The sequence below is a fragment of the Osmia lignaria genome, chromosome 5 (genome assembly GCF_051020975.1).
Source record: "Osmia lignaria lignaria isolate PbOS001 chromosome 5, iyOsmLign1, whole genome shotgun sequence".
NCBI classification, from domain to species: domain Eukaryota; kingdom Metazoa; phylum Arthropoda; class Insecta; order Hymenoptera; family Megachilidae; genus Osmia; species Osmia lignaria.
The window spans coordinates 10902018-10928848 of NC_135036.1; the positions used below are offsets into that span (position 1 = coordinate 10902018).

Below are 26831 nucleotides of genomic sequence, written 5' to 3' on the forward strand. Positions count from 1 at the left end.
TACTTTAAACTTAATAATTATTCGAAAAACTTTAATAATGATATGTACAAACCTTGTTAAGAGCACATAAATGTTTATATATTCAATCTAACGAAAAGATTGATTGATAAGAGGTAGGAAAAAGGACGCGTGCATGTTTTAATACTTTATTATTATCCCAACCGACTCTTTTGTGTATTTACAGAAAAAAAAAACGAAAGGTCGATGGTCAATGTTGATACTGCTTTCGCGTTCAACAATTCGAGGCACTTTCACGCTCGATTTAGCTCCCTGCTGCTCCTTAGAATCATAAAAAAGAACTAAGAAACATCCCAGATAATTAGAAATAGTTTAGTTATAGGATTCAGCGAAATCGAGCCTAAATATTAGACAGGAATATCATTAACAGTCTGTCTGATCGTCGCGATCGCTCGTCGAGGACAATGACACGTATAATTATACAATATTAATGTTTACATTGATCAATTAACATTATAAATCATTGTGCGTTCGTAGAAATATTGATTCGAAGAGCTGCACGCGTTAACCCGTTAACCGGTGAGGACTAATTAATTCGTCGTCCATCTTAACACTAAGAATAATTTTAAATGAAAAGCGTTTGCATTAAGAGAAAAAATTATATTTAAAGTTTTTATTGCCGAAAAGGTTTGCTTTTCAACGCATTGTATTTGGAAAAATAAAATTTAAGACTCTTCGCAGAGGATTTCCTCGAAGCCTACATAAAATTCTCAAGACTTTCAGCGCAAGCTTTAACCTTTCGCTACTCAAGTATTCTCTTCGAACGGAAAGGTGAGCCGGTTAACCGATCAATATTGATAAATATATACACGTAACAATATTACATATCTAGCTGGATATATGTTAATTCATGGTGGAACGTCAATCGCGCTCTCACCTCGTCAAATGGAAACGAGAGGAACGATCGTGTCGCGTAGAAAGCGATCGAGGTTCACCATGCAAAAAAGGAGGAGAACGAGCTCTCGAGAACTCGCTCCGAGTTACGAAGAAAACACGCACCCGTCGCACTGGAAGAAAGCACGGCTTCTTTCGTGGATATACTTTCATTCCTCTCTGAAATCCCTGCCTTTTATTCGCTCATTTCCTTCGCGTTTATCACCTTGTAACGGAAGGTCGTAGATCTACGTTTTGCGAGAAAAACCATAGAGTCCTGACAGCTATGGATCTACGACTTTGGACTACAAGTTCAGGCACCCATGGTGGATACGAGGAATAAGTTTCCTTACCAAAGAATTAGGTTGAAGAAGCTGAAAAAATATAGTTAGCCTTCGCAGCACGCTTAACCGGTGACATAAGATACGCAAACGAACGGATCGCGAAACTTTTCGAAGGATGTCTTTGCATCCGGGCGATTTATTTTGTGTCATCCTCCGTTTACGTGACCAAACTCTTAATCGTTTCACCTCGCAATCGCTGTTTGTATAATTTATACTCGTACATCCATGGAACGATGGGATTTCCTTCGAAAGGATTCGCTTAAGTTCGAACTCGACTGACCTGACAATCGGATATGTCGCAAAATTGATATAAATTGGTTGAATTGTCATAAACGAGATTCTTTTCCTCGAGATATCGTAAGATTCTGGAAAATACTTTCTAGGGATCCCTAGAATCGTCTAGGGTTCCTTACAACGCCATCTATAGTTCCCTAGAATCGCCTAGGGTTCCCTACAACGCCACTTATAGTTCCTTAGGACACTAGGGTTCCCTTCTACGCCATTTATAATTCCTTAGGATCACCTAGGGTTCCCTAGAGCTACCTGAAATTCTCTCGAGTTCCTTAATCTTGGAAAACCGAATCAGAAGAGCATCTAAATGGAAATACAATCATAATATGCTATTGATAGACGTTAAGAAAATCAGCAAGAACTCACTTAAGCCTTGCCAACTCGAGTAGAGTGAGTTCTTGTCGATTTTCATCATTCAGGATGAACAAATCGAACGTTGTTTCGCAAACGTTTGACCATGATGAGGTTGAGCAAGTCCAAGCATCACGGAGACCGACTTTCGATCTCACGTTTTCTTTATCTCTCCTTCGAAATGGAAACTCTGGGACAATTTGGTCGATGTTCGATTTTCATAAATATTCAAAGAAAATATTCAAATATTGCATAACTTTGAGAACTCGAAAGACAATGATAAAATAAAAGGGACCAAGTGTTCGAAGTGTATCTTGAACATAAAATTCTTATTTTTATTGATATTCCATCGATGTAACGTCCCATTTTATTCAAAGACAGGAGTTTCTTTCGATTATCGTTTAATCATCGAGCGCAGCTGTAATTGATGCTCTTTCGGTCACGCTCGACGACATTCGATCCGAGAAAAAAAATTGCACCGAACGTCATATCGATGTATAATCAACTCGAGAGCGATCGTTAACCACGACTTTGCTGAAGGACAGCGCATTCGTTTTTTAAAATTCATTCCTCATCCTAAGGTCTCGAGGCTTCCACTTAGCAAGTATCGTAACCGAGTTTATCCTCGTCGAGTGGCACAAATTGGAAAAATACCTTAATCTATACTATTCTAAGGAATACCCTAATCGTAGTCGTACGTTCCGTCCGATCGTTACACAGCCTTTTCGTCTTCGAACGTGCTGGAAAACGAACGATTACGCTTCTTTTTCCTCCTCGGGTTAAAATTTGGCTCGACATTACAACATTCTTGCGACTGATATTTCAGCTACGACGGAAACTAACCGGCGAAGGTGCGCTACTTAAATTTCAGAACGTTCTATCGCTCGAGTTTCGTTACATTCTACAGCACTCTGATTAACGAGAAAATCTCTAATTTGTTAATAAGAATTTTCTAAGAAAAATATACAATTTTGGACCCATTATTTGCCGCGCGTTCTTTCAAAAATTCTACCCTCTTTGATTTCACTCACCCTGTACATCGGCAGCGACGGAAGAATTCGTCGGGATGCTCGGGGTTCTAAAAAGAAACGAAAAAGAAAAATGAAAAAGGAAAAAAGAAGTGCAGCAGCTATTCAGCATCCAAGCTGAAACCTGAACGTCTCGTCTCGAGTTCCACTCTTCGAAGCGGACGACGACGTCTTTAGCAGCGAACTTGTTTCCTTTCGAAAATAATCTAGTACACTTGGACGCGTCAAAGAGTGTTTCAGGAGGAAGAGGAAGAAGTTGGAGACAGTAGTTGGCGCTAGCTGGGTCCGAAGAAGCCGAGAGCCTCCAGTGTCCTCGTCACCCTCTCGATGAGTTGATCCTTGTATCTCCAGACAGTCGTGTCTAGAACGCTGTTCTCCCGGTATTGCGTACAAGTTTTCTTCAACGATTTCACGCAATCGGCTCGATAATGCTGCAGCTGAGCGTCCTCCGTTTCTATGGGGTAACTGGTGCATCCAGCACCGAGACAGGCCAGAGGGAAGTGATTATGCAACGTGACTACCCTTTCAGGATTGTGGAAACACTTGATGTACTGATTCGGTTTCGTGAAGTTCTTCGAACGATACACGTGCTGGAGCATGTGCATGTACCTGTAACAGAGAGGATCATTTGGTTTCAGAGCTTGCCGTTGGCTGATCAACCCTTTCGCTATGGGGTTGATGGTTCATAAGCGGTGTAGTTTGTATTAGACAATCCTAGAATATAGGAATTACATTCCTGATGAGCCTAATTTCAATACTGAGAAAGTTGATTAAAATGTCGAATTTTACAACATATTTAAAAATCATCGAAATCGAAGAGGGGATAGCTTTTCTACAAGTTCACCCTAACTGTATAATATGATAATTAATTTTTATTATTAAAATCCTCAAGAACATATGAATATGTAAATTAAGACAGCAGATAATTTAATTAACAGAGCTAGATAAATTGATGATCAATTTTATAAAAAACATTGTTTATCATTCATCTTGACCTATCTTTCCTCCTATTAAATCCAATAATAAAAACGTTTGTATTTGGATACACAGAAGGTTGAACGTAACGTTGAGCAATGTTATTAATCAAATGAAATTACATAGTTGGTAATTGCTGTTTAATCGAACGGCAGACCCGCCTTGCAATTGCGTTAAAATTTCCTAATATCCTTAATGATACAGCAGAAATCATCTAACTTACGAAATGGGAAACTTATTTCATCAACGAAAAGGGAATACAAACGCCACGAGCGTAGAAATTGCAATTAACTAACAATAATTTTCAAATTTGTACAGATATCGTATCGCTTTCTAGATGACCACTAATCGATCATATTTCGAAGACCTTCCTATCTCCCTCCTATCCACTTGACCGACCACGTGAAAGTGGCAAGTTTACTCACTTCGGTATGTCCTTGAAGTAGCCATGAGAGTGCAGTAGGTCGTCGAGGAAGTAAACGTTCCTCACATTGTACGAGGCTCTGGTCTCGTTCCGTATTTTAAACGCCTTCGCTAGGACCCTCTTCATCAGCTGCTGCCAGGTGTCATCCTGAACAGGCATGATCACTTCGTCCACGTCCAACAGTGCTATGTACTCGTACTCGTACATATGTTTATACAAGCAATCGTTGTAAGGAATCAGTTCGTTCTGCCTCTTGTGATTGGTCTTCTTTGTCAGATACATATGCTGGAAGGCTGGGACGTTCGGTTGTCCACCGGGTAGGGTCAAAGGGGTGACGTGTACCTTACCCAGCCTCTGATAATGATCCAGGATCTTAGTCACATTCGGATGCACTTGCAATTGATAGAAGAAGATCTTATCAGCACCTAGGAGAGTGATCAGCTCGATCCACTCGACTAATCTAACAGACAAATCTTCGTGAAGAAAATCCAACCCTTTCACGCAGACTGCGAAGTCCTTCTTGCGTTCAGGTTTGTTGTAAATCACTCGAAGATTATTGGTAGCAGTGTCGCAGGGTTTCTCCACCATGGACACAGAGGCTGGAGGACCCTTCAGCCAATGCGATTGAGGTATCTTACAGGCTATCACGTAAGGCTGATAGATACCCTGCTTGTAATTACCCCATTTCGAGTACCAGATGTACTTGTACTCCAGAGTTTCAACGATCTTTGGCTCTCTTTCTCCATCGTACCATAATTGACAGTGGGTTTTAACAGTGGGCTCGATCCTGTCGATCATGCCGACTATTCTAATGGCCGGACCAATCCTGGACAACTTTCGACGGTCATAAAAGGCACCAAAAAATTGAAAGGTACCATTGCTGGTCCTCATCGTCTGCCAGTAGACGTTGTTGAATTCGATGTCGTAGATGGAGGGATACCTGAGGTACGAGCAGCTGCTGTTTCCTTTACTCTTCACCCCAGCGAACTTGCTGTTCTTGTTCCAATAGGAAAGAGGCAAACTAGGAAGCCTCTGTTCGATCTCCTGGATCAGTTCCTCCTCAGTTTTCGCGGGTCTCTTGTCCAGTAACGGTTCCAGGTCCAGAGGATTCTTCGTGGGGGAGTTGGACAGGGTGGTCAGGGTGGTCAGAAGGTTAGAGCCAGCCGAGTTTGAGAAACTGGCGTCTGCGGAGGATCTCTGGAGGAGATACCTGGATAGACTCAAACTAGAAGAGGCTCTATCGTTGGTCGGTCCATCCCCACGTCTGTACACATCGTCCGTAAGAAATTCGTTGGATGCCTCTTCGGCTGTTGGAGTCTCTCTGAGGCCGTGATCCATGTAACGGAATTGCACGGCCGCGATGATCATCAAGCCCCAGACGAAGGCGAACACCAGGGCGCGTTTCGCGCACTTGGATCCCCTGCCGTTGCAACTCTGCATCATTTTTGGTCAGCCTCGTTTGACTAGCTGCGTATCGATCGGCACCGGCCCTCCCGATGGCTCCGAGCGGAATTACGCGACCCGTTGCGCCTGAAACAGTTGACAATTAAAAGAATTAAACAAAGTTAATTGAAATCCGTAAAATCACGACGAGTAAAAGTTTATCGAACGCGAAGGGTGAATCGAGAAAGGAGAGAGCATAACGCAAGGATGTCCCGAAGGATGTCGTCGAGATTATGAAAGAACTATCATCAGTCCGGTCTCGTCGCGTCGGTTCGGCAGGAAGACGATAATAACCGGAAGCATTTTCCTGACGTCCTAACCGTTGACGCAACCGGTGAAACGAGAGGATCGTAATCGAACGTTTCCTTCTAGCCAGCATTGAAATAGAAACAGTAATTCAACGTATTTATGTACATTCGAAAAGGTAAAATAATAAAACGACCCCAATTTACACAGATACCACTTGTCGAAGGCTTTTCCTGAACGCAAAAACGTCATTCAACGGAGATTATTAGTTACGAAACAACGATCGCTCGTTCGTAACGTTATTACCGTGAACTGAATACCGGTGGAAGGTAACCGGAAGACGAGTTTCTACGTTGGATCCAGCGCAATCGCGCGTTCAATTTATTACGATTATCCTTGACCCTAAGGATTTTACGTTTAACCAATAATCGTGGAAAGTGACATACAAGTTTGCTGAACGATAAGAGAGAAGGTAAAGCTTATCTGAAACGAGTCGACCGTGTCAAGGTACCAGAAACGATACCGGACACGTTACGCTGGCTTTCACGTCCATTGCGAACGCGTTTCGCCGTTTATTTATTTATAAAACCGCCGGTACGTGGGCTGAGAGTGTCGGTGTGTGGTAAGCGAAGGATGGAATGTATCCGCCTAGACAATGGCTGAGAAACGACGAATGATCTATTGTGATCGAGTTCGTAGGATTATGAAGATTTCAAACGCAAATGAAATAGGATGTGAGAAATTTTCCCTTTTTTCCCTTTGGTAATATAAATTACGAGGAAAGTATAATGATTTGGATCGGTTATTTATCTAGATTCATAGATGATACGTGGGACCACCTTGGCTTCGGTCTAATTACGCGAAAAGGCCGAATTTCTAAACGAAGGATGAGATGGAAGACGCAGGGACAAGGTATCCAGACGCGAGACGAAAGAGCAGCGAACGCAGGGGCGATGGCCAGGTAGAGGGAGGTGCAAAAGGTGAAAAACAGTTTGCCATCAGCATAACCGGTTCCACGCGTATCCCCAGAGTGTCCGCGTCTCACTGTTTCTCTGGGTCTAGTATGGCCGGTTGCAGCGATTCGGGCTTCATTCGATGCTGCTTCTCTTCCGATTATAATCGACCTTCTCGCGTCGCTACCGGTCCCACTTCTTCTACAGTTCAACATATCAGCTGATCGATCGCGACTTCGACCAGACTGGTCGTTGCTAATAAAATTACTCTTTATTGAGATTTCACCAACGAAATCGCGCTTGCGTTTACCTTCCCAGTTCGATCGGCTTCAAACTGGATGAAAAGAGAAAAACAACGTGCTACTGTTGGGCGTAGCTCGAAATCGCTCGGTATTTATCGAACAGCTTATCGTCAAAGCGACTAATTAACGATAGAGAGAGAGAGAGAGAGAGAGTGGAGGATAGAAATTCAGGGTCGTGGCCACGATACCAGGTTTATGCACGATCGACTGTATAAATCTCTGATTAGTAGCTCCCCTACCAATTAACCCGTTCGACGATGAATTACGAGAAATTTTACGAGCGTGAAATTAGCAGGAAGTATATGGTCAGGGGCAGCGGCGCAAAAAAATGAATGGTTTATTTAGAAAACGAAGGCTGCCAGATCGATCTCGCGACTTCTCTGCTCTTCTTCTCGATCTATTATCATTCCAGTGAAGATAATCTTGGATAACCTTCTTCTGCTTCCTTTTTTTACAGATATTTTAGAGCATTCGTATGTTAGTCATATTTTCTAAGAATAGTATCACGGATACGTAATTCAAATGCAAAAGAAATTTTGTTCTGCATTAAAAATTTCAGTGATTTTCAAGTAATTTATTATTGAATTCATTTTTATAACTCTTTCGTATTACGAAATGATCGTTAATAATGGAGTAACCATGATTCTAATGGAATCAGATCGCAAAGGGTCAGAAACCGCGTTGTTTTCGCGTATCCGCGTAAAATCTCGAAGCGATGCGCATATTTATTCCATTTGTTTCATCGTACAGGATGGTGGGAATGGTAGCTCGTTAACAAATGAGATGAATTATGCACAGCGGAGGAGTGCAAGTAATTACATACGTTCAGCGTGGAAAAACGTTTTTACAAAGGACGTCCTTCTTCGCGCTCGTCCTTCGCCGGTACTTGTTGCTTCTACCGCGATAACTGTTTTTCCACTCTCGCTGATAAATTATCTGATCATCCCACAGCTGATTAATATGCGCGTACGTTAACTAACGCGCCAAGACTTGGATTTCTATCCATTTTTTTCGCTACTTCGCCTAAATCTTCAGAGCGATATAAAGTTGAAAGTCTAAAGTGACTCTTTGAATGACAAATCCTGGGGCAAATACCTGAGTACTTACGTACAACGGTAGTCGATCGAACCGGAGCCAAAAAACCGATGGGAATTGTTCGATATAGGAAACACAGCGAAGGAGATAACGATACCGTGCCTCGTTTACGAGATTAAGAGGCTCGCATTCCGTCGACAGAGTAGATTTTTATTCCACCAACGTTCGATTCCACGTTTCTGTTTCTGTTTCACTTGGAAATTACCCTTAAAATTGGCGCGAGAATCTGTCGAAAGGATCCTATAATAAATGAACATTGTGTACACGTACTTTGATACACCTAATTTTTTACGCCAGCATTCTTTCCTTTATTTTCTATCCATTGTAATAGAAAACTGGTGATTTGATGGGGCACATTACGAGAGTTCCTTTGACAAAAATACACAATTACAAAACCCACTGATTTTGCAAAAAAAAAAGAAAAATAATAATTACCACACGTATAATGCTATAAATTATTTTTCTTTTTCTATCAAGCAGTGCAAGTCGCTCGATCCCACGATTCAACGTATTAATAAAGGAATGAATTTTGAAAGAGGTCAGTGTGCCTCTTTCATGGAGAATAGAAAAATGTGATTTAATCCGAACGTTTTGCTGGAAGAATGTCCTGTTCGAGGTATCATGGAAAGTCTGCCGAGAGGAGAGAGCGAGCTGATGATGCTGTTGCTATATACATGTCTGCTCCAATTGCGATTTCTCGCTTACGCGTACTAATTAACCCTAATTGTGACGAGAGCCGGGGGGAGAGACGGACGGAAAGGAGGAGGAAGGAGCGGAGAGACGATTTCACTCGGTAAGGATCCTTCTCGTCGATCTTCGCGATTCGAGAGCGAGATACAACCATTTCGCGATGTATCGTCCGTGATCGTATGCGGCCGCGCGCGTTACGTGTCACGCATGCCTGAATTCTTTCAACACCGAAAGTTCCGTGTTTCGTGTACTCCTGCAAACCGTTCTTACGTCTACATAACGCAGCCGGTTATGTCGAACTCCCATTCCGTTCGTTAATAGGCTCCGTCGCGTGTGTCCTGTCGTTCAAATGCAAGCCGATACCATCGATCAATGTTCGATCATTTTTCTTTTTACAAAAATACTTTTACATCGACAGTTTCAATTTTTATAGAGATCATAGATTGTTCTCGATTATTTAAACAATAGGAGATAACTGTATTCGCAATTATTTATATTTTTGCCGGTATCCCGTGACTGGCGGACGTAAGGTCGAAGGGACTGCACGCACCAAGGAACCCTTCGGACCCTGTAATAAATCTTGCCCGCTAGATTCCCAGCGAGAGCCGGATACCGCTCGCATCTGCTTCGACGGATTCTTCGAACAGCTTCGTACGCGGCACACAACCGCCGGATATGTAACTGTACTCGCATTGTAACGCATAACGACACATAAATTTGCATGCAAATCGGCTCGCGAGGTGCGAGGATTTCATTTTTCGGACCGAGTGTCCTTAACTCCAGGAGCATCGATTTTTAAGAGAAAAAGTATTTTCGATGGCACTGGTTTTTGCATCACCATAATGGAATCCGACGATAGTTATGGAAAGTAGTATTACAACGTGTCCTTCGAACATTTACAAACGCCATTCTGGATACTGTAAACGACGAATACCGCTATGTTAATGAGATACGTCGTTTAATTATATATCTTGATTCGAAGTCAATCTAGTGATTGGTGAAAGGCTCATCAGCTCGCGGTATTTATAGATAACCTGGACTAACGCGTCTTCGCGGCTAAGATCTTATCGGGCATTACTTTTCATCTGATCTGCCATTTTATTAATCATATCGTTCGCTTCCATTCTATCAAGATACGTACTTTGACGAATCTGACTCGTGACGCATCTACAAGTATAATTGAATTTGAAGTATGCACAACGGGGAATCAATTTCCTTGATTTGCCAGAATATTATAGCAACGAGTAGTTAGCTTTGGCAGACGCAAATGGTGAGAAAATGGTACGGCAAGGGGTTAAGGATAATTGAACGGAGCAAGACTTCGTAGGAGAAAATTCGAAGAAGGAAGTCGTTGGTTTAAGCGTCGATGACCGAGCCCGTCGTATCGCACGAAGCACGCGTTTATTCAGTAGCTGAGGACAATCAGTGTAACGATTCGGATAGCAGAAGAAGATCGGGTTGAAATATGACGTTGTTCGAGACACGCGCCAGACCGCAGAAAGTAAAAGGAATCGAAGAAGCTCGTAACCGTGAACCAGTGGCTCGTTTCGTATTCGTCTCGTTCTCGTTCCCGGCGACAGTCAGTCCACGTATCGTTTAATAATCACGCACCGGTGTATGCGTATCGAAAAGCGAGCCGCTACATGCGATTAAGCTGATACACGCGCGGAGGACAAGCCGGGTACGCGCAATTAGAACAGTCACACGCGAGTACTTAGCTGGTGCACGACGAATGTCGAAACGGGGACGTTGTTCCCTTCCACAGGAAGCAAATGGCACTTTAAATTACCCACTGTATGCACGTCATCGTCTCTCTCTCTCTCTTTTTAGCCGGAGGGATAACTGAACGGTTATCCTACGCTTAGAGCACGAGTACCGTTGCGACGTTTTTATTCGTCAATGTTCAACATTGACGTTATTTATTTATTTATTTGATTTACAGGTATACAGGGGTGGGTACCCTTTAAATCATAGGAATGTGTGACATCTTTGTCAGAAGAGTGCAGAAAGTAGATTAACCCTTTAACTGCGGGTACTAATTTTAAATTATATTACTGAAGTGATATTCTATTTTTATTTTAAGCCACAGCCGTTATTTGATATCAGCAAAAATTAACATGTTTATAAACCACACCCGCAGTTAAAGGGTTAAGTAAGTATCTTAAAGGGTTCTGATAAAGAAATGCAATTATGTAATTTCGTAAACGTATCCGATCTCTTACGAGACAACTTTGATTGATTTTCATTTTGATTTTCCATCGTTCAAAGCTACCCACCACGAAAATAACAATAGAAAAGAAAAGGGATCGGGCGATGAATCATCTGGAATCAGACTGAACCGAACCAGTCCAATTAACCTCCATATTATGTAGCAATCGCGTACGCTTTCGCGGGCCAAAATAATCCGCGTCGATGGTACCGCGTTAAAAGTGGAGGCGATAAGCTGTCGAGAGTAAAAGGATCGCACCCACGCAACGATTCGCCGCAATATTTATAGGGATAAAGAGGTAAGCGACCGGGTTAACCGCGACGAGACGAGACGAGACGAGACGCGGGTCTAAATGGGCCGCATGCAGAGAGTCGACCGACTTAATCCGCGATCGTGGCTCGATAGCAATTCGCAAGACCGTTACCGAGATCGTACCAGCGAGCTGCTTAAATTTGCCTCGAAAAATCAAAGAATTTTGGCAATTGTTCAGAGCGTAGGCGTATTAACGCATTGTGAACCATCCAAATAAAATCCATCAACGTTTCGCAATTTTTCGTCCACGTAGGATTCGCGTAGCTGAAACGAATCGTTCAACGCTTATGTTAATAACGATCTATCCCTGTTTCGTCGATGCTAAACAACGTTACGAAACGCTGGTAGCACAGATTGCGTTGTCTCGATTACACATTATATTATAATACGTTGCAGATGATATCTGGTTTGCGTCATCGCATTAAAACGCCGTTTTTACAATATCTACCGTGTATCTTGCGAGGTATCAGAAGATAGTCGCGTGCGAGCTTGGAATTTTCGACAACCTTGTTCGATCGTTTTTCATTTCCTTAATTTGATCTCATGCAATTTTTAATCAAGAAGGTTTTGCTTTGGTACCGGGAAAATGGAGTTTTCATGATCCAGGTACAGCTTCTTTGAGATACCTTGTACAGACGATCAACCCGGATCTATACAGAATCTATGGAGACTCGATCGAGGTCACGATCACTTTAACGGTAGTTTTCTGGGGACAATTGCTATGAACCGTGAAACGATCGACATCGAGAGAAGGCTCGATCGCATTGTAATTACGTAAATTTCATATGGAACTCGGGGCTCTGCGGTTTTCGCGAAGAAATAAACTTGTACGCTCGGAAGATCACGATCTATCGACTCGTGCGTCTATTGATTACATTTAAAATAATTCGAGCATTCCCTTCTTCTTTGCTATTTTTCTCCTTCAGAAACATCCTGCTGGTTCAGAGCTTTAATAATAAAAAAAAATCTGGATTCAGAACAGGAGGGAGATAAAATCTAAATTGAGAATTTAGATTGTATCGTGTTATTCATTTCCGTACGATACTTTTAATCACTACCCGCGGCAAAGTTAATTATTCGTTGCTCGAACGACATCATTAAATGAAGAAAATTGTAATATTATGCACAATTTGTCCTTGGTAATTCAACGTTTCATAAATTTTAATTGAAACAAGAGGGGAAGTGTTTCGTTTGAAATTTCACTTTCCATTTGGCGCAAATGCAACGTGTATAAATAAAAATGTGAAAGATACGAATCTTACATAGCATTTTAAAAGTACAAACGATTATTGTACGCGTAATAGAAATTAATACAGTAGAATTTCAATGTTAAATGAATTAGTCTCTGTTTCACACTGAATAAGCTTAATTTGCTGAGAAACGAAGCACTTCCGGTGAGCCGCAGACCAAAACAAGAATTCCTTCAACGCGAAACGCGAAACAAAACACGTCTGCTAAGAAAAATCAATTAGCAATGTTGATAAATGAAAAGGTAAGAAAACAAAGTGTGACAGTGAAGAATAAACATGACTTTTCATAAGAAAAGAAAGAATAGATGAATAAAGGTAAACGCATTGGGTCTTTTGAGAAATACAGAGGGCATAAATAGTCGAGAGAAATCGAAAGTAACGTTTCTAACTTAATAATAATTTTCCCGGGCATTGAATGAATCATACTGACGCGTTTGAGTGAATTTGCGTATCGGTATAAAAAGCAGTTTCAAGGTTAACAGATTCCAAAGTAAGTACCTGCTCTCTGATAAATAGAGTTACTCAAATTAGCGTAGCGAACGATTGTCGAGCTTGAAAAATTCTATGCATACAATTCTAATAGCTTCAATTTGAAAAATTACCAATTCATTAATACTGGAACTACCGACGTTTGATGCACTTATTTTTAAATTGAAAATAATGTAGAAAACTAAAACATCCATTTTTCATCTCGACAAAATACCTCGATAATATTTATAATTTAAAATGAGAAACTTGAAACCAGTCATTTTGACTCCAGTGTTAATCAATTGTAACAACTACTTAACACTTTTATTTCAAGATCAACATTCATGTTACTCACTAGAAACACGAAAAGAGGAATCGTCCAACTGAAAGGACGATCAAAACCTTTTCCAGTCAGCTCCATTCAATCCTGACCATAAAACTTCACTCGTCACCTTTCATCCTCCAGCTTCTTGCACTCTAATGAAAACGTGTCGAATCGTCAACGCACCAACATTCCAGCTCGATCTTCTTCCATAAATACGCGAATCAGAAACAATGAAGTTCTTCAGGGATGAAGAAAGGTGGGTAACCGTGGTCTTCGAACCGGATGCAGCAGCTCCGAAACGAACTTTCTTCTCTGGATTATCGGTGCCAGGTAGCCTGGAGTCGCCTTCGAGACGACCTCGTCGATTTTTTCCAGTCTCTCCTTCGAATCCTCGAAATTCTTCGCTCGTCCCGTAACGTCCGGTCCCCCAATACCTCTCTTCGTTGAAGAATTTTCGATAATTATCAGTCGTTTCGATCACTCGACGAGTCGTTTAAGAAAAGAGAAAAATGATCGGTTTCGATGAATCACCGTGTGCGTCAATAGGATGTTCGGGTTAAAAATAAGTTTAAACAGTTAGTTTCACTGAGAAATTAAAAATTTGTGAATTTGAATAAAATAAAAATCCACCACTTTGCATTCAAATTCTGCTCCAAAAATTGTCTTTCAATTCTTCAAACTGACCAATCACTACACGATTCCTCTCCAAAATTCTCTCCACTTGTCTCTCAAACTTTCACCAAAATTTTCCTCGATTACCCAGTTTTCCTTAGAAAAAAAAAAAGAAAGAAAAAAAAGAAAAAAGCAACGAACAACTTGGGAACCTGTTGCGCCAGGTGCTCCAAAACAGAACTTCACAAAAGCACTAAAGAATCTCAAAGTTTGATAGTTTTCTTATCACCCTGGAAGATGGTGATAAGAAGACACCGTGATTTTATGAATAGGAAACGAAGCTGTGCCGCGGGTTACACGCTGGACGTCTCGCGAGTAACTGCCGACAGCCGCCGGACGAAGTCTTTGTATAGGAACCGCTCGAGGGTCGACGAGCGGGAACAGCGAGGACGGTGGGGAACAGCAAGGGAGAGAACGATTGGTCGACTTACGTGGCCCTAAACGGGAGGGAAGGGGATGCCCACGGGACCCCATGGACACTGGGAACAGATGGGAACACAGCAGGGTAATATACAGGGTGAGTCATTTTGACAATGGTGAAGACTTTCAAGAGGGAGGCAAGTGCAAACTGCTTGGTCATCGTATTTTTCTGACTGCGAGACTTGATTTTTAGGATGAAGTTCCGAATACGACCGGTCGCAGATTAAGATGAAAGATTAGGGACCCTAAATATAAATTGGTATCTTCGGCTTCCTATTAGTTTCCGAGATATTAATTAAAAACTTTCCTACAATACATAGAATTTTTCCTATACCGTCTTCGTTGTGTAAACTGACATCGTCAAGTGTCGAACAGCTGTTCACACCATAGCCATTGACACAGCGAGGTTTCCGATCTGACTATCTATAAGGTGTCCTACCTATATAAAATATAACGTAATGTAATTAAAAAAATAGATTTTACATGAAACATCTATAGAAATGGAAGCCGATATCGCTATGGTGTGAACAGCTGTTCGACACTTAACGATGACGGTTGCTACAGCGAAGACGGTAGTGTTAGTTGCGTCTGTATAGGAAAAATTCTATGTATTGTACGAAAGTTTTTAATTAATATCTCGGAAACTAATAGGAAGCCGCAGATACTACTTTATATTTGGGGTCCCCCCCCCCATTCCCCTCAAAATTTCACCTTGATTGGCGACCGGTCGTATTCGGAGCTACAGCCGATTTTTATTGCAATTACATAGAATTATTTTGAAAATATTTTTCATCATATACCGAGAATTCATTTTAGACTAATGAAAGCTGGTAGAAATCTATAAATTTATAATGAAATTTCACATAATCAGAGTGGAAAGCTGTATTGGCACAGATATAATTCAATAGTATTATTAGAGTGATTCATAAATTTCTACTTCATAAACTTGAGCTACATTCCAATTACAATATAATTGACCTCATAACTGTACCGAATGCACATATGGATCGGTTTCATAGTTCACGCGAGTTATTTGAAAAAACGAAGTTGATTAACTGGTTGACACTATTAAATAAATTACACATCTGATTGCACTAGCTTCAAAGATAATTGTAAATCTTGCATCTATTGCATTTTATGTAAAAATTTTCAACAATCCAGGAAGGGTGGGAAGGAAAGATTAATTCCAGGCACACTGCCATCTTATCATTTGAAACGTGTAAAGCGTCTCTTCAATTTAGCATACGTCCCATCGAATCATCCTAAGCGTTCGATCAATTCTAACAACGAAAAAAAAAGAAGAAGTAGAGAAACTTGTTTCGCAATCATCGAACGATATGCTTGCATAAAAAGTGTATTTAGACAAAAATTAACAACGACGAGGATTGGCTCCGAACTACGACACAAGTCAATCTGTGATTAATTATCCCTAATAATAAAGTACCGTTTATATAGCGATAGTTAATAATTAATAATATTAACTAAAGAGAGCCGCGATACGGGGATAGGTGAAATAAAGACGGAATGGGATGAACAGTTAGGAGGAAATAGTAACGGGTATTCGACAGTTGGAATTTATAAAATGAATATCATCTGCTGCTTATTTTATGGATCAGGATTAGGAAAATCATGAATTAATTTCGAACGATTGGATATTTTCCTTTTTTATGATCACACGAAACGATTGCTCAAAGGATGATGATCTGAAAACGAGAGCAGCATTTTGTTTCTTTTTATTCAATATATAAATTAAGTATTTCTTTATTACTGTAATATAAGACGATTCAATTACAAAAATGACAGAACAATCTTCCGACTAAATCATCGAGTTTTTGAAAATTTTCATGCAAAAGTCTGTATGATACGTCGTTGAAGAAATATATTCTCTCTTTAAGATTCGCTGCTCGTCCCAGTGAATCTTTCTTTAAACAAACAAATCGTGCCTGCAAAAAGCTGCAATCGTCTCATTGGTAGGCTGCGTTCGAGGGAAACAGACCGGATCACGAACGGAATATGAATATTTTTTAATATTCTCATGGACATTCCCGGGAAGGGGCTTCCTGTTTCGAAAGGTGCCAAAAGAGATCAGCTTTACGATGCACAGGATAAAGTCTTGCTTCGAAAGCGTTCTGAGAATGATCGATTCACTGGAGAATTATGAGGCACGTAACGACCCATTGAAAAGCGACCGAGATTAAAATCGTCTGGGAAGTTGAAACAATGCGTGCCACTAATAGGAACCATCAGTTTTTTACGAAACCGTTCCATCGATGTTTGAAAAGTTTATTATTTAAATTATACTTATGGAATCGATAGCAAACGTCGAAGACACGTGGAACCGGACGACGTTCTCGGTCTCCTCGAGGGGACAAACACGATCCGATGACGAAAAAAAAAAAAAAAAGGAAAAAGCCGTTTGAAAATTTGGGTCGGTATCGATGATAAAAAGAGCAAACGAAATTAAGGCCACGAAAAAAAGAGCCGACATCTGTTGCGCAAAACTTGAGAGCAGATGTTAGTCTTCGAACGGTACAATCTATAGCTGGGTCACGATGACCCATACTGCTTAACTAACTCGTGTATCAACCTATGTCCTGTAACAATGTTGAGCAAATAAATGAATTCTAAAACAACGTAACGAAAGACGTAACAAAAGAATCGACTGAAACAAGAAAAGGTATCTCCTGTCTCTGTGTGTGCGTTACACCACACATTCCTCCTCTCTATAAATAATGACTCGAAAAGAGGACGAGGGTGCACCAATCAAGTTAAACTGCTGTTATTTAACGACAGAAAGAGAGATTCATTCTGCCAATCGAGCCAACCCGGGAAGCGAACCTTCTTTCTCTACACAATGCAACGTTGTTCCAATGAATCTGCTAGAACTATTTTCTCATAACAAGTAACTCGTTAAAAGAAATAGGTGCAAAATCAGTGGTCACCTTTTCGCATCGTTGAATTATTTTCTCAGGAAAGAAGTTCGAAGGAATAAAACGCATGGTAATCGCGTAATTAGGATAAAACATCGAAAAAATTCATGCATCGTTCCTGGAACACCGCTCACAATAGAAACTTTGATGCACAGCGTTGCTCAAAATCTACCACGATCTAATTAATCTCGTTACCAATCGCGTTAAGTGGAAGTTATTGCACTAAAAAGAGACGTTCGCGTAATCGGCTTGCTGAGATCAGATTTTCGACTCTTGGATAAGAATTTCCTCGCGAATCGCGCAACCGTATTTCCAAATCGTTTCTAGTTGCATCGAGATTCGAGATAGGAGTTCCCTGTTTCCCCGGGACTCGACGCGCGGTTTTCTATTAAATTTCGAATAAAAGAAAAAAATTTCATTCAATTTTCATAGAAATTCAATTAGCGTCGGTTAATGCATATGAACGATATTACATTGTCAGCCATTAACGCGCGCCGATGGCAAGGTAAGAGGCTCGATCGAGGTCTACCGGATCGGCAGGATGCTCGATTCCAGGCCTGCCGGAAACAAGTAGGTTAATGAAAATCGTGCGCATGCTTTGTCTCCTGAACCGTGAATTTTTGCAAACTTTCCACCGATCAGGAGCTTTCTTCCAACGAATCCTTACGGAATCGTAAGAAAATATCTATCTGAAACCGAGGACGATACGTTATGGAAGATGGTACCATTTTGTCGTAGTCGGGAAAGTGTTCGTTTCGAATCGAAGGGAGGGGGAACAGAGACTCGAGTGGAAACGAAAGTGAACCAATTTCTAATCGACCGCACGTTCCGTGCACGGTCGAGAGGACAAGACGCATCTCGTATCACGGTTCATGGATCCCGATGAAAGGACTTTTGTACAATGACCCCAAAAATTTCACGTTACTTCTTCCAATTTTCACGAATCGATTAAAAAGCGATTCTCGTCGAGGAAGACACCGGCGACCCTAACGAGACATAAGTATTACCCTATATGAAAAGCCGGTACCGAGACATTTAAGATCGTTAAGCGCGCATACATGGCCAGAGCAGCGAGAAGCCTTGAAACGTTTCGCGCCTGTTATTCGCACAAATCGCTCTGGTGCATTATTCAATCTTCTGCGATACAGGTTGCTCCTTATCGACGACTCGAAATTTGCTAAGGCCATAAATTTCCGTTAGCCGATCGACTACCGAACGCTATGAATCATAGTTAATGAGTTTGAGTGAGTTAAGGAACCGCTATTATCAGAAATTTATTAAAAAAATCAAATTTTCAAACGATTTCAACAGCAACGTTCGCGCAGAGTATTCCTCGATTCTTGTTAAAAGTTCGGGGAATCATAATTGCACGGTGTGTCCGTCATTATTCAGGATAATGGAGAGAAATGACCGTTTGAAACATGTTAACTTATGCACGCGATTAAGTTGTATAGTTATCGCCGCTACGGGAACTGATCGCGTGGTAATTAGGGAACGAGATAATGGTAGAAGTACTTACATCTGCATTTCTCGAGAAATATACCACGGATGGATCGATAATTACGGATGTTAAAACGAAAGCGTGCTAACCAGTATAACTCGCTAAAAAGAAAAGTTTAGCAATATCGAAGAACGAAAGTCCATGCATTAAATTCACAGTTTTCAAGTAGAATTTGAATTTATAACAACGCGCTAATCGATTATACGTGTAAGTTCATTGAATCCGGCTACCCAGTAGTGAAAAAAAAAAATTGACTGCGAAAGTGTTAATATAAATTTTAACGCTCGTTCGATGGTTTCACGCTTATTATTTCTTTTTTGCGACCTTTGGATGTTTTTCTTTGCCAAGAATTGTGCAATGCACAGCATTTCTAGTTTAAATAAAATATTTAAATTCCAACCGCAGGTGCAGTTATAAAATACTCGATTAATTAAGATAGACGAAGATTGGATATTCCAAAGTGACATCGATTACGAATCAACAGAGAATGTGAAAAGTTACAAAGGGTATAATTTTTCCAATGGGTAAGCAACGTTTAAAGCTGAAAGCGAGTCTTATCTCTGTCACTGCATAAAATTGCAGTCTGGCTATTCGAGTGCATCGATACACGTCGCTGCACGTGCGGCCACTGATTGTTTTCTATTAACATCAGACTTCAACGACGCGACGGACACGTTGCGTGTGTTCGAACAGCTAGTTTTGCACGTCCACGCACCATCACAATGGCTACCATTAAACTCGCATAATCCCAACCGACGTGTACGTGACACGATCAACGATACGCTTATCAACGTTCGAAAACTACCTTCACAAATTTCGTACGGGGACGTATAGAAAATAAGAAAAATTTCTAGATCCGTCTTATTTCTCTCTCGTTTCATTGTTCAAACACCGCAACCATTCGCAAGAGGTATTCAAGAAAATTCCGGTTGTTAGAGGAGCTGGAATGATGAGTTTTCCGGGTCGTTGGCCTCTTTAATTTCATGGCCCGTTGAAATCGATGCGTCTACGATTCGCAAATTTTCTATAAATAAGCGAGTAAATAATTGACAAATTAAGACACATTTGAGGGGGGAAAGTTTGCCATCTGCCGGTCAGGCTGACGCGAACACTTTCCCTCGAACAGATTGTTGACGAACAGTCGTCTTCAATCTTTAGAAAATGATCGTAGGATGACTTGGACGACTGATCATTGATATTAATTATAATAATGCAAAATACGATAGCGTATCGAAATGCAAACAACGCGCGATTAAACTTCCGAGTGTAACAGGAAGAGTAGGAACATAAACCTTGAGTTAGGATGAATATGAGCATCGCAAGGACCACGGATTACGTGAGCACGATCGAACATCTCGCTATGTATGTAAATTTTCTGTTGACAAAGCGAAAAGAAACCGGCATGATTCTTCGATTACGTTGACTCATCGTCTCGATTGAAATTTCGAATTCCAGTACAGCTCGGAGCATCAGATTCGAATGATTGCGGGTTAAATTAGCAGCGAGAAGAGGCTGGATTTCGTAAGATAACGACCGATATAGACGAAATCGGTATCGATACTCAGGTCTAAGGATTAACCTCGCGTATTTAAGCGTTTCGTAACGACGAAAGGTCAGCCATGCTGATGCACCATGAAGAGACCGTCGCTCGTTCTGCTATACATCCTTTCCCATACAAGCCTTTCTCTTTCACCATCTACTCCTCTTCGCACTTTCCCAACCACCTACGCCAACAGGTTGCGATTAGATTTTTACGGCGACGATTCGCTTCGAAAAATATGCATTCTTTGAAATTTTTCTAGGTATCAGCATTTTTCGCTTAAACCGAACATTACGAAGGAACCTTGGAAAGACGATAAGAAATTCCAAGGAACTTCTAACGGTTCCAACCGGTGGCTCGTTAACGAGCTATCATCGTGGTAGCTTCTCGAATATTAAATAACAGAACGACGATGTTCACGGTGGACGTGGTAATAACAGGGTAACAACGATTAAAAGGATCGCGAGGTAAAAACGACCCCGGATGTCTACTAATAATATCTCGACCGGTGCGATTCCGTTATGCAACTTCAAAAGCGGACGACACCCGGGTGATCGCCGATGACGTTTTGATTTTAATGCAATATACCGTAAGACGTATGAAAAACCACGGAAACCATTCGAAATGAAATCACGTGATTCGAGCAGACCGGTGATTACACGCACGCAAAGACGAGCCGATGTATCCTGTCGTTTAAAACAGGAAAAAACTTGTCTCTTTGCATTTGATCAAAGATGGAATATCATGAAAATTTGAATTAATCTTTCTAATTTTTCATTTGAGAACTCTAGGAAGCTGAATGATTGCGAAACGACGACTCATCCTAATTATCTCTGAAGTCAAAAATTTGAACACGGAATGTAGGTACAGGTGAAAGTAGTTTAAGCGTTGGAAAGACGATAATTGGAAAGAAGAATTTGATTTGCATGCATGAAACGACCGAGCGTGCGATCACGAAGATTACTCTAAAACGAAGCAACTGAATTGTGCAACGTAATGCGATAATTGCATTCAATAACACGGTTTCGTTAAAGCGAGCGTCTTTAAAATAAAGAAATCGGAAAAGTCCTGATCGTACGATGTTCAATCATTTTGAAGCGACCAGTATAATTGCACAGCTCGATAGAAATTTCATGCGTAAGTAGGAACGTCGATGATCCGTCGATTTATATCATTACAATTAGCGGAAATCGAATGCTACTGTTTAATTGAAATCTCTTTACTTAAACATCCTCGTGTTCGATGTATTAAAACAGCTCGCTGATGCAATTCTCCGTTTACGGTTAAACGAGCAGTTGTGCAACGACGCTAGAAATCCAACAAAGGAAAACGTCTTATCGTCACCGACTACAACGATTCCGATGACCAAATCTGTTTCTGACATCTTTCTCTTTCGTCGCGAATAAAACTTTGCCCGTCGATCGATCCGTCGCGATAACCCTTTTGGCTAAGTGTCGATTTGATTGATTTCATTAGTGAAAATTTAATTTCCCACCGTTCGATTAGCTTCGCTGATTCCACGAATGCTCTTACTTTACGTAACTCGTTCTAATATGTTTTTTCCTCGAAAACCATATTTGACGAGGTGTTTATTCGTGGCGCATGCATGCATTACTAATGACGATTCTCGATACGATTAGAGAGAAAACGAGTACGGTGTTCGATAATTCAGAGGATCAAAGTGGCACGGGGTCGATCGCGCGCTTGAAACGAGCTGTCTAAACGCGAAAGAATGAGGTTCATCTTCAATCGTTATGGTAAATAGAACGACCCCTCTAAGAACGATTGAGTTTCCTTTTCCTTTTAACGAAACGAGACCTCGCTGGAAATACAGAAGGAAAATTTAAAATGCGCCACTTCAAAGGAAAGTAAAGGAAATATTTCACGAAGTTAATGGAAAAAAAGAAAGGAAAATATACAAGGGTTAAAGGAAAGAGTATTTCGCGAAATGGATGACAAAATGGCATGCATAACGGCAGGAAGGAAAGACGGGGGGGGGATATTTCGCGGTAGCTGCGAGTAACGACACCAGCCTAATGTCAAGAGTGCACACATGCTGCACACACATGGGTCCCATTAATCATCCTGCATTTATCTCGCGTTTCTATGTTCCGTGGCAACGTTTCTCGCGAGTACATTATCGTTCGCGTGATACACCGACTACGGGTAGCGTATTTTTTGATTACATGCTCGATATAAGTGGCAGAGATCCGTAATTCGAAATATGCGAAATGAAAAAGTAGAGAAATCTTATCTTCCTTTCGAGGAAACAATCACGCATTAGGTAACCTTTCAGTGCCATATCGGGGTGAAATTTCATTCTGTGATCTAATAACGAAGAAAAATAATGGTAGAAAAGAAACGTTTCAAACTCTCTACTCATCGCGGGCTATTATATAGGGTGGTCTACCAGAAACAACGTACTTAATCATCTCCTTTGTCGTTGAAGATGAGAAAAAAGAAACGCCCTGCAGGCAAACGCTAAACGCTTTCGTCCGTGCTCGAAGATAATTGCTCGTAAAGGTAATTTTTCTTCCAAGAAGCAGAGATAATCGATGCTTTTTCATGCAAGACCATACATCTTCTTCAACATGGGATCATAAATTTCTGCAGATGTGCTAATTTTATTCCTAATTCTAATTCTTTATGCCGAGTAACAGTATCCTGTATCGAATCACCATTTCAATAAAAAAATAACTAATAAATATTCTTTTCTTTCCGTCACGTAGCTAGGATGATAAACATGGATCGTGCATCGAAATCGGAAACTCAAAGGGCGATCCTCGCTTTCACGTATCGAAGAAAGGTCTTTCGGAGAAAGCAAAGCGACGTGCATCGGTTTAACACTTCCTGACTGTCCATCTCCGACCCAACCATCTCCGTTCTAATATTTTTAGACTTTCTTCCCGCTTCCTTCGACGTCTGCTTGCACAGACACATACTTTCGACCGAGATAGTAACAGAACAGATAAGCAAAAGAATTCGAGAACGAAGATTGCTTCTTTTTCATAATTCTTATGTAAATGAAATTTAGCTTAGACGATGATGAAATCGAATTAATTTTCATCTAAATAATTATTTAAAATAAACAATGATTAACTGTACCGGGGACGGAGAAAAATGTGAGAAAAAACAGGTGATGCTCGGGTTAAGGAAGTTGCTCGATACACGAGGAACATCACAACCTTGATGGGGCATTGCCCCAGCATCTCGAGAAGATGGACGAGAACACTGTGTATACGTGGCCTCTGTATCTCCGGGAGTCACGAGAATTTTCGCTTATACTAACTAGAAAGTGGAAAAATCCTCGTTTACGACACGGTGAACGTGTCGCCGACTCCACGCTCTTATCTGAATTTTCATCAACCATAAATTTGATAGCATGGGATGCTTCTTAATCAAGAACTCGGTAGTTTGCGACTAAACGAGTGTCTACGGTGTTTTAAAACGATGTTATCATCTTATTAGAGTTGGAATACGACAGTTAAAAATATTATGATACTAATTTCACTATGCTTATTAATAATTCTATTTATAAAATTTTGATTTGGAAAACTGAAAAGAAACGAAGAGGAAAAAAATAGATTCTCACGCGGTGATTTCAACGGTTGCATAAGCGATGTTCTCAGTGATCGATCGACGAAAATCGATGCAATCGTTCGAAAAGAATAAGAGTCGGGAATCAGGAATTCGTTTTCAGCCGATGACTCGTTTCAATGTCGGGACTCGAGACAACCGATCTTCGACTCTCGCATACCGATCGAGGACAAATCGTGACGCGAATCGAAGCCCGTTTCTTTAATGACATTTCGCTGGCCAGAGAACCGAGGCTGGTTTCACGCTTTCACGGTACACGAAGAGAGGTATCTTCGATCCGGGGGGAATCGAACACACTTCCTGTCGATCGCGCAAAAAGATTTGCCATTAACATTCGCCAACTTCCGCGCTTTCATCGAACCGTCGCGTTCCGAAGTAAATTTCCATTTCTCGCAGATATTCAATGCTCCAACTATTTCCCTCTCCAGGTTTATCCGTTCGGCATTTCGCGATAAACGGAATGCGTTTGTCAACTTTGTTTATCGCGAGGACGTCACCTCGTTCCCTTTGCATTATTACCTGGCGCACGTTGGCCAACGATTCCGTCAGTTGCTTATCCACGGATCCTTGTAAATTATTCCGCGTGTGTACGCGAAGACGGATGTCCTTTGACTTATGGATATTGATGAGGGACGTTCCAACAACGTGAGGCATCCCGTCGACGTTTGACGTATGTCGTCTGCATAAAATGTCATCGGCGCGATGCAAGCACCCGTTAAATTATACCGAGAATTATGGGCCATCTCCTCCACCGAATATCAATCATTCCCTTCCGTCGATTATTTTTTTTTATTTTTGGAAAACTGCTGCCATTTCGTGGTCCATAAGCGATCGTTGGTTGCGAAGGTAATTCGAGAAAGTTTAAAAAAAAAAAAGAAATCAAAATTCGAGCTAATGCCAATGAAAATAGACGACTCGCAATCAGCACAGTCTATTAACGCGTGTAATTCAATTTGACCAGATTGTACAATCGCTATTTACACCGAGGTGTAAAGAGAAAGTTATAAAATCTCTCTCAACAAATTTACACGTTGTTTCAAAAAATAAAAATTGCCTCACACGTTATTACCACATACGGGACCTTTTTCCATAGATCCTTTTTTTTTATTCTCGCGCGTTAACCTTGAATCACAGGAATCAGAAAATAGTAATTTATATTTTTTTGTCCGAGCTAAGAATCTTCGAGACATCTTGCAAAATCCTGCTTTTTTTGTTTCTAATTAGCAACGTTAATAGAAAAGAGAAGAAACGGTGAAATGTCGACACGCATAGTTCGCGTAACTAAGTCATCGATTAAATTGAATGAAATCATGATCGAAAGGATAGAATTCTGTTAAATACATTTTTCATGTACACCCTGTACATAAAGGTAAAGGAAGATCGAAGGAGCAAGGAATGATTGATCAATGGCGAAATTGAAGCCCCATCGGGAGCAAGACACTAGCTCCGCCTTAATTCGGGACCAGAAACCCGTAATTTTCATTGTCGACGCCGCTTATTATTTCTCGATTTTGCAACAGCCTCGTGGCCGTACGACATTATGCAATTTAACAATGAAGAATCTGCTAGATTCTCTTTCTATCAATACTAATTGTTTTCGCAACTTGCGATTAAATAAAATTCAATTCAAACGAAGCACTGTGATACAATCGATAACGTATCGATAATGTCGCATCGTGACGTATGTAATATTCGATTACGTTCCCTACGATTCATTATTATTTCATAAATTAAATTTTCACTCACCCCATTACTGCGTCAACACACGTCCGACATTCAGCAATGCTCGACAAAAACTGCTCCGTGCTACCGTAGTCAAAGGGTACTGTTTACAATCGGTGCCTCGTATCTTGTTTACCTGCGCCGAAGGAAGCTATTAAACAGGATTATGGCACGATACAATCCCAATCTGTATTATCCTATCGTAATCTCTATACCTATGTTAGAAATACTACATGGTGTAATATCAACGTTTAATTTGTTAGTTTATAGGTTACAGATTGGGTAGTTTATACATTTGCTCAATTTATATCCTATACTAATAAATCACTTAGGTTAGACAGCTACGCAATAGTACGTCAGTGTATAGTTCGAGAAGATAGGTTATAAACATTATTAAATATCAATATATTGTAATTAACTTTACCTTCAAATCAGGCTGACACAAATGCTTGGACAAAGTTGGCGGGCTTGAAACTTATTTATGATGTCACAAAGACTGGTCGATAAAGATCCACCACCACCTACACTGTACGGTCGCTGGCGCGTTACTGACTGTAGATTTTCATGACGCGACGCTGTTGAGCTTCCGGAACGTCCGTAGACGTCGCTACTGTACAATAAGAATTTTCATTACGAATTTGAAAGCTGGAAAAATATTTGCAACATATGTACATTTGAAAATTATAATAAATTTCAACATATATAGTAATTTATTTAGTTAAGAAATAATTATAAAATTAAAAGACCTTCTCCCCGCGTTCCCACTCCAACGAGCAGGTGCAAGAAACATATGGGATAAAACTAATGGGGAATCGCTATGGAAACACATACGATGCTTCGTTCCATCTATTG

General features: G+C 40.8%; 1 protein-coding gene across 3 annotated transcripts; it reads right to left on the minus strand.

Moving 5' to 3' along the window:
• Positions 1-184: 184 nt before the first annotated feature.
• LOC117604715 (uncharacterized) lies at positions 185-26561 on the minus strand. 3 transcript variants are annotated; one of them, XM_034325105.2, is made up of 4 exons: positions 26404-26561; positions 26004-26115; positions 4306-5834; positions 185-3514 (listed from the first exon to the last, which is right to left on the minus strand). In XM_034325105.2, the coding sequence occupies exons 3-4, from the start codon at positions 5745-5747 to the stop codon at positions 3181-3183; spliced, it is 1776 nt and encodes a 591-aa protein (XP_034180996.2). In that variant the 5' UTR covers positions 5748-5834; positions 26004-26115; positions 26404-26561; the 3' UTR covers positions 185-3180. The 3 variants fall into 3 exon arrangements, with proteins under 3 accessions (XP_034180996.2, XP_034180997.2, XP_034180995.2); XM_034325106.2 differs by lacking the exons at positions 26004-26115; positions 26404-26561 and adding an exon at positions 13781-14594; XM_034325104.2 differs by lacking the exons at positions 26004-26115; positions 26404-26561 and adding an exon at positions 13628-14594.
• Positions 26562-26831: the final 270 nt, after the last annotated feature.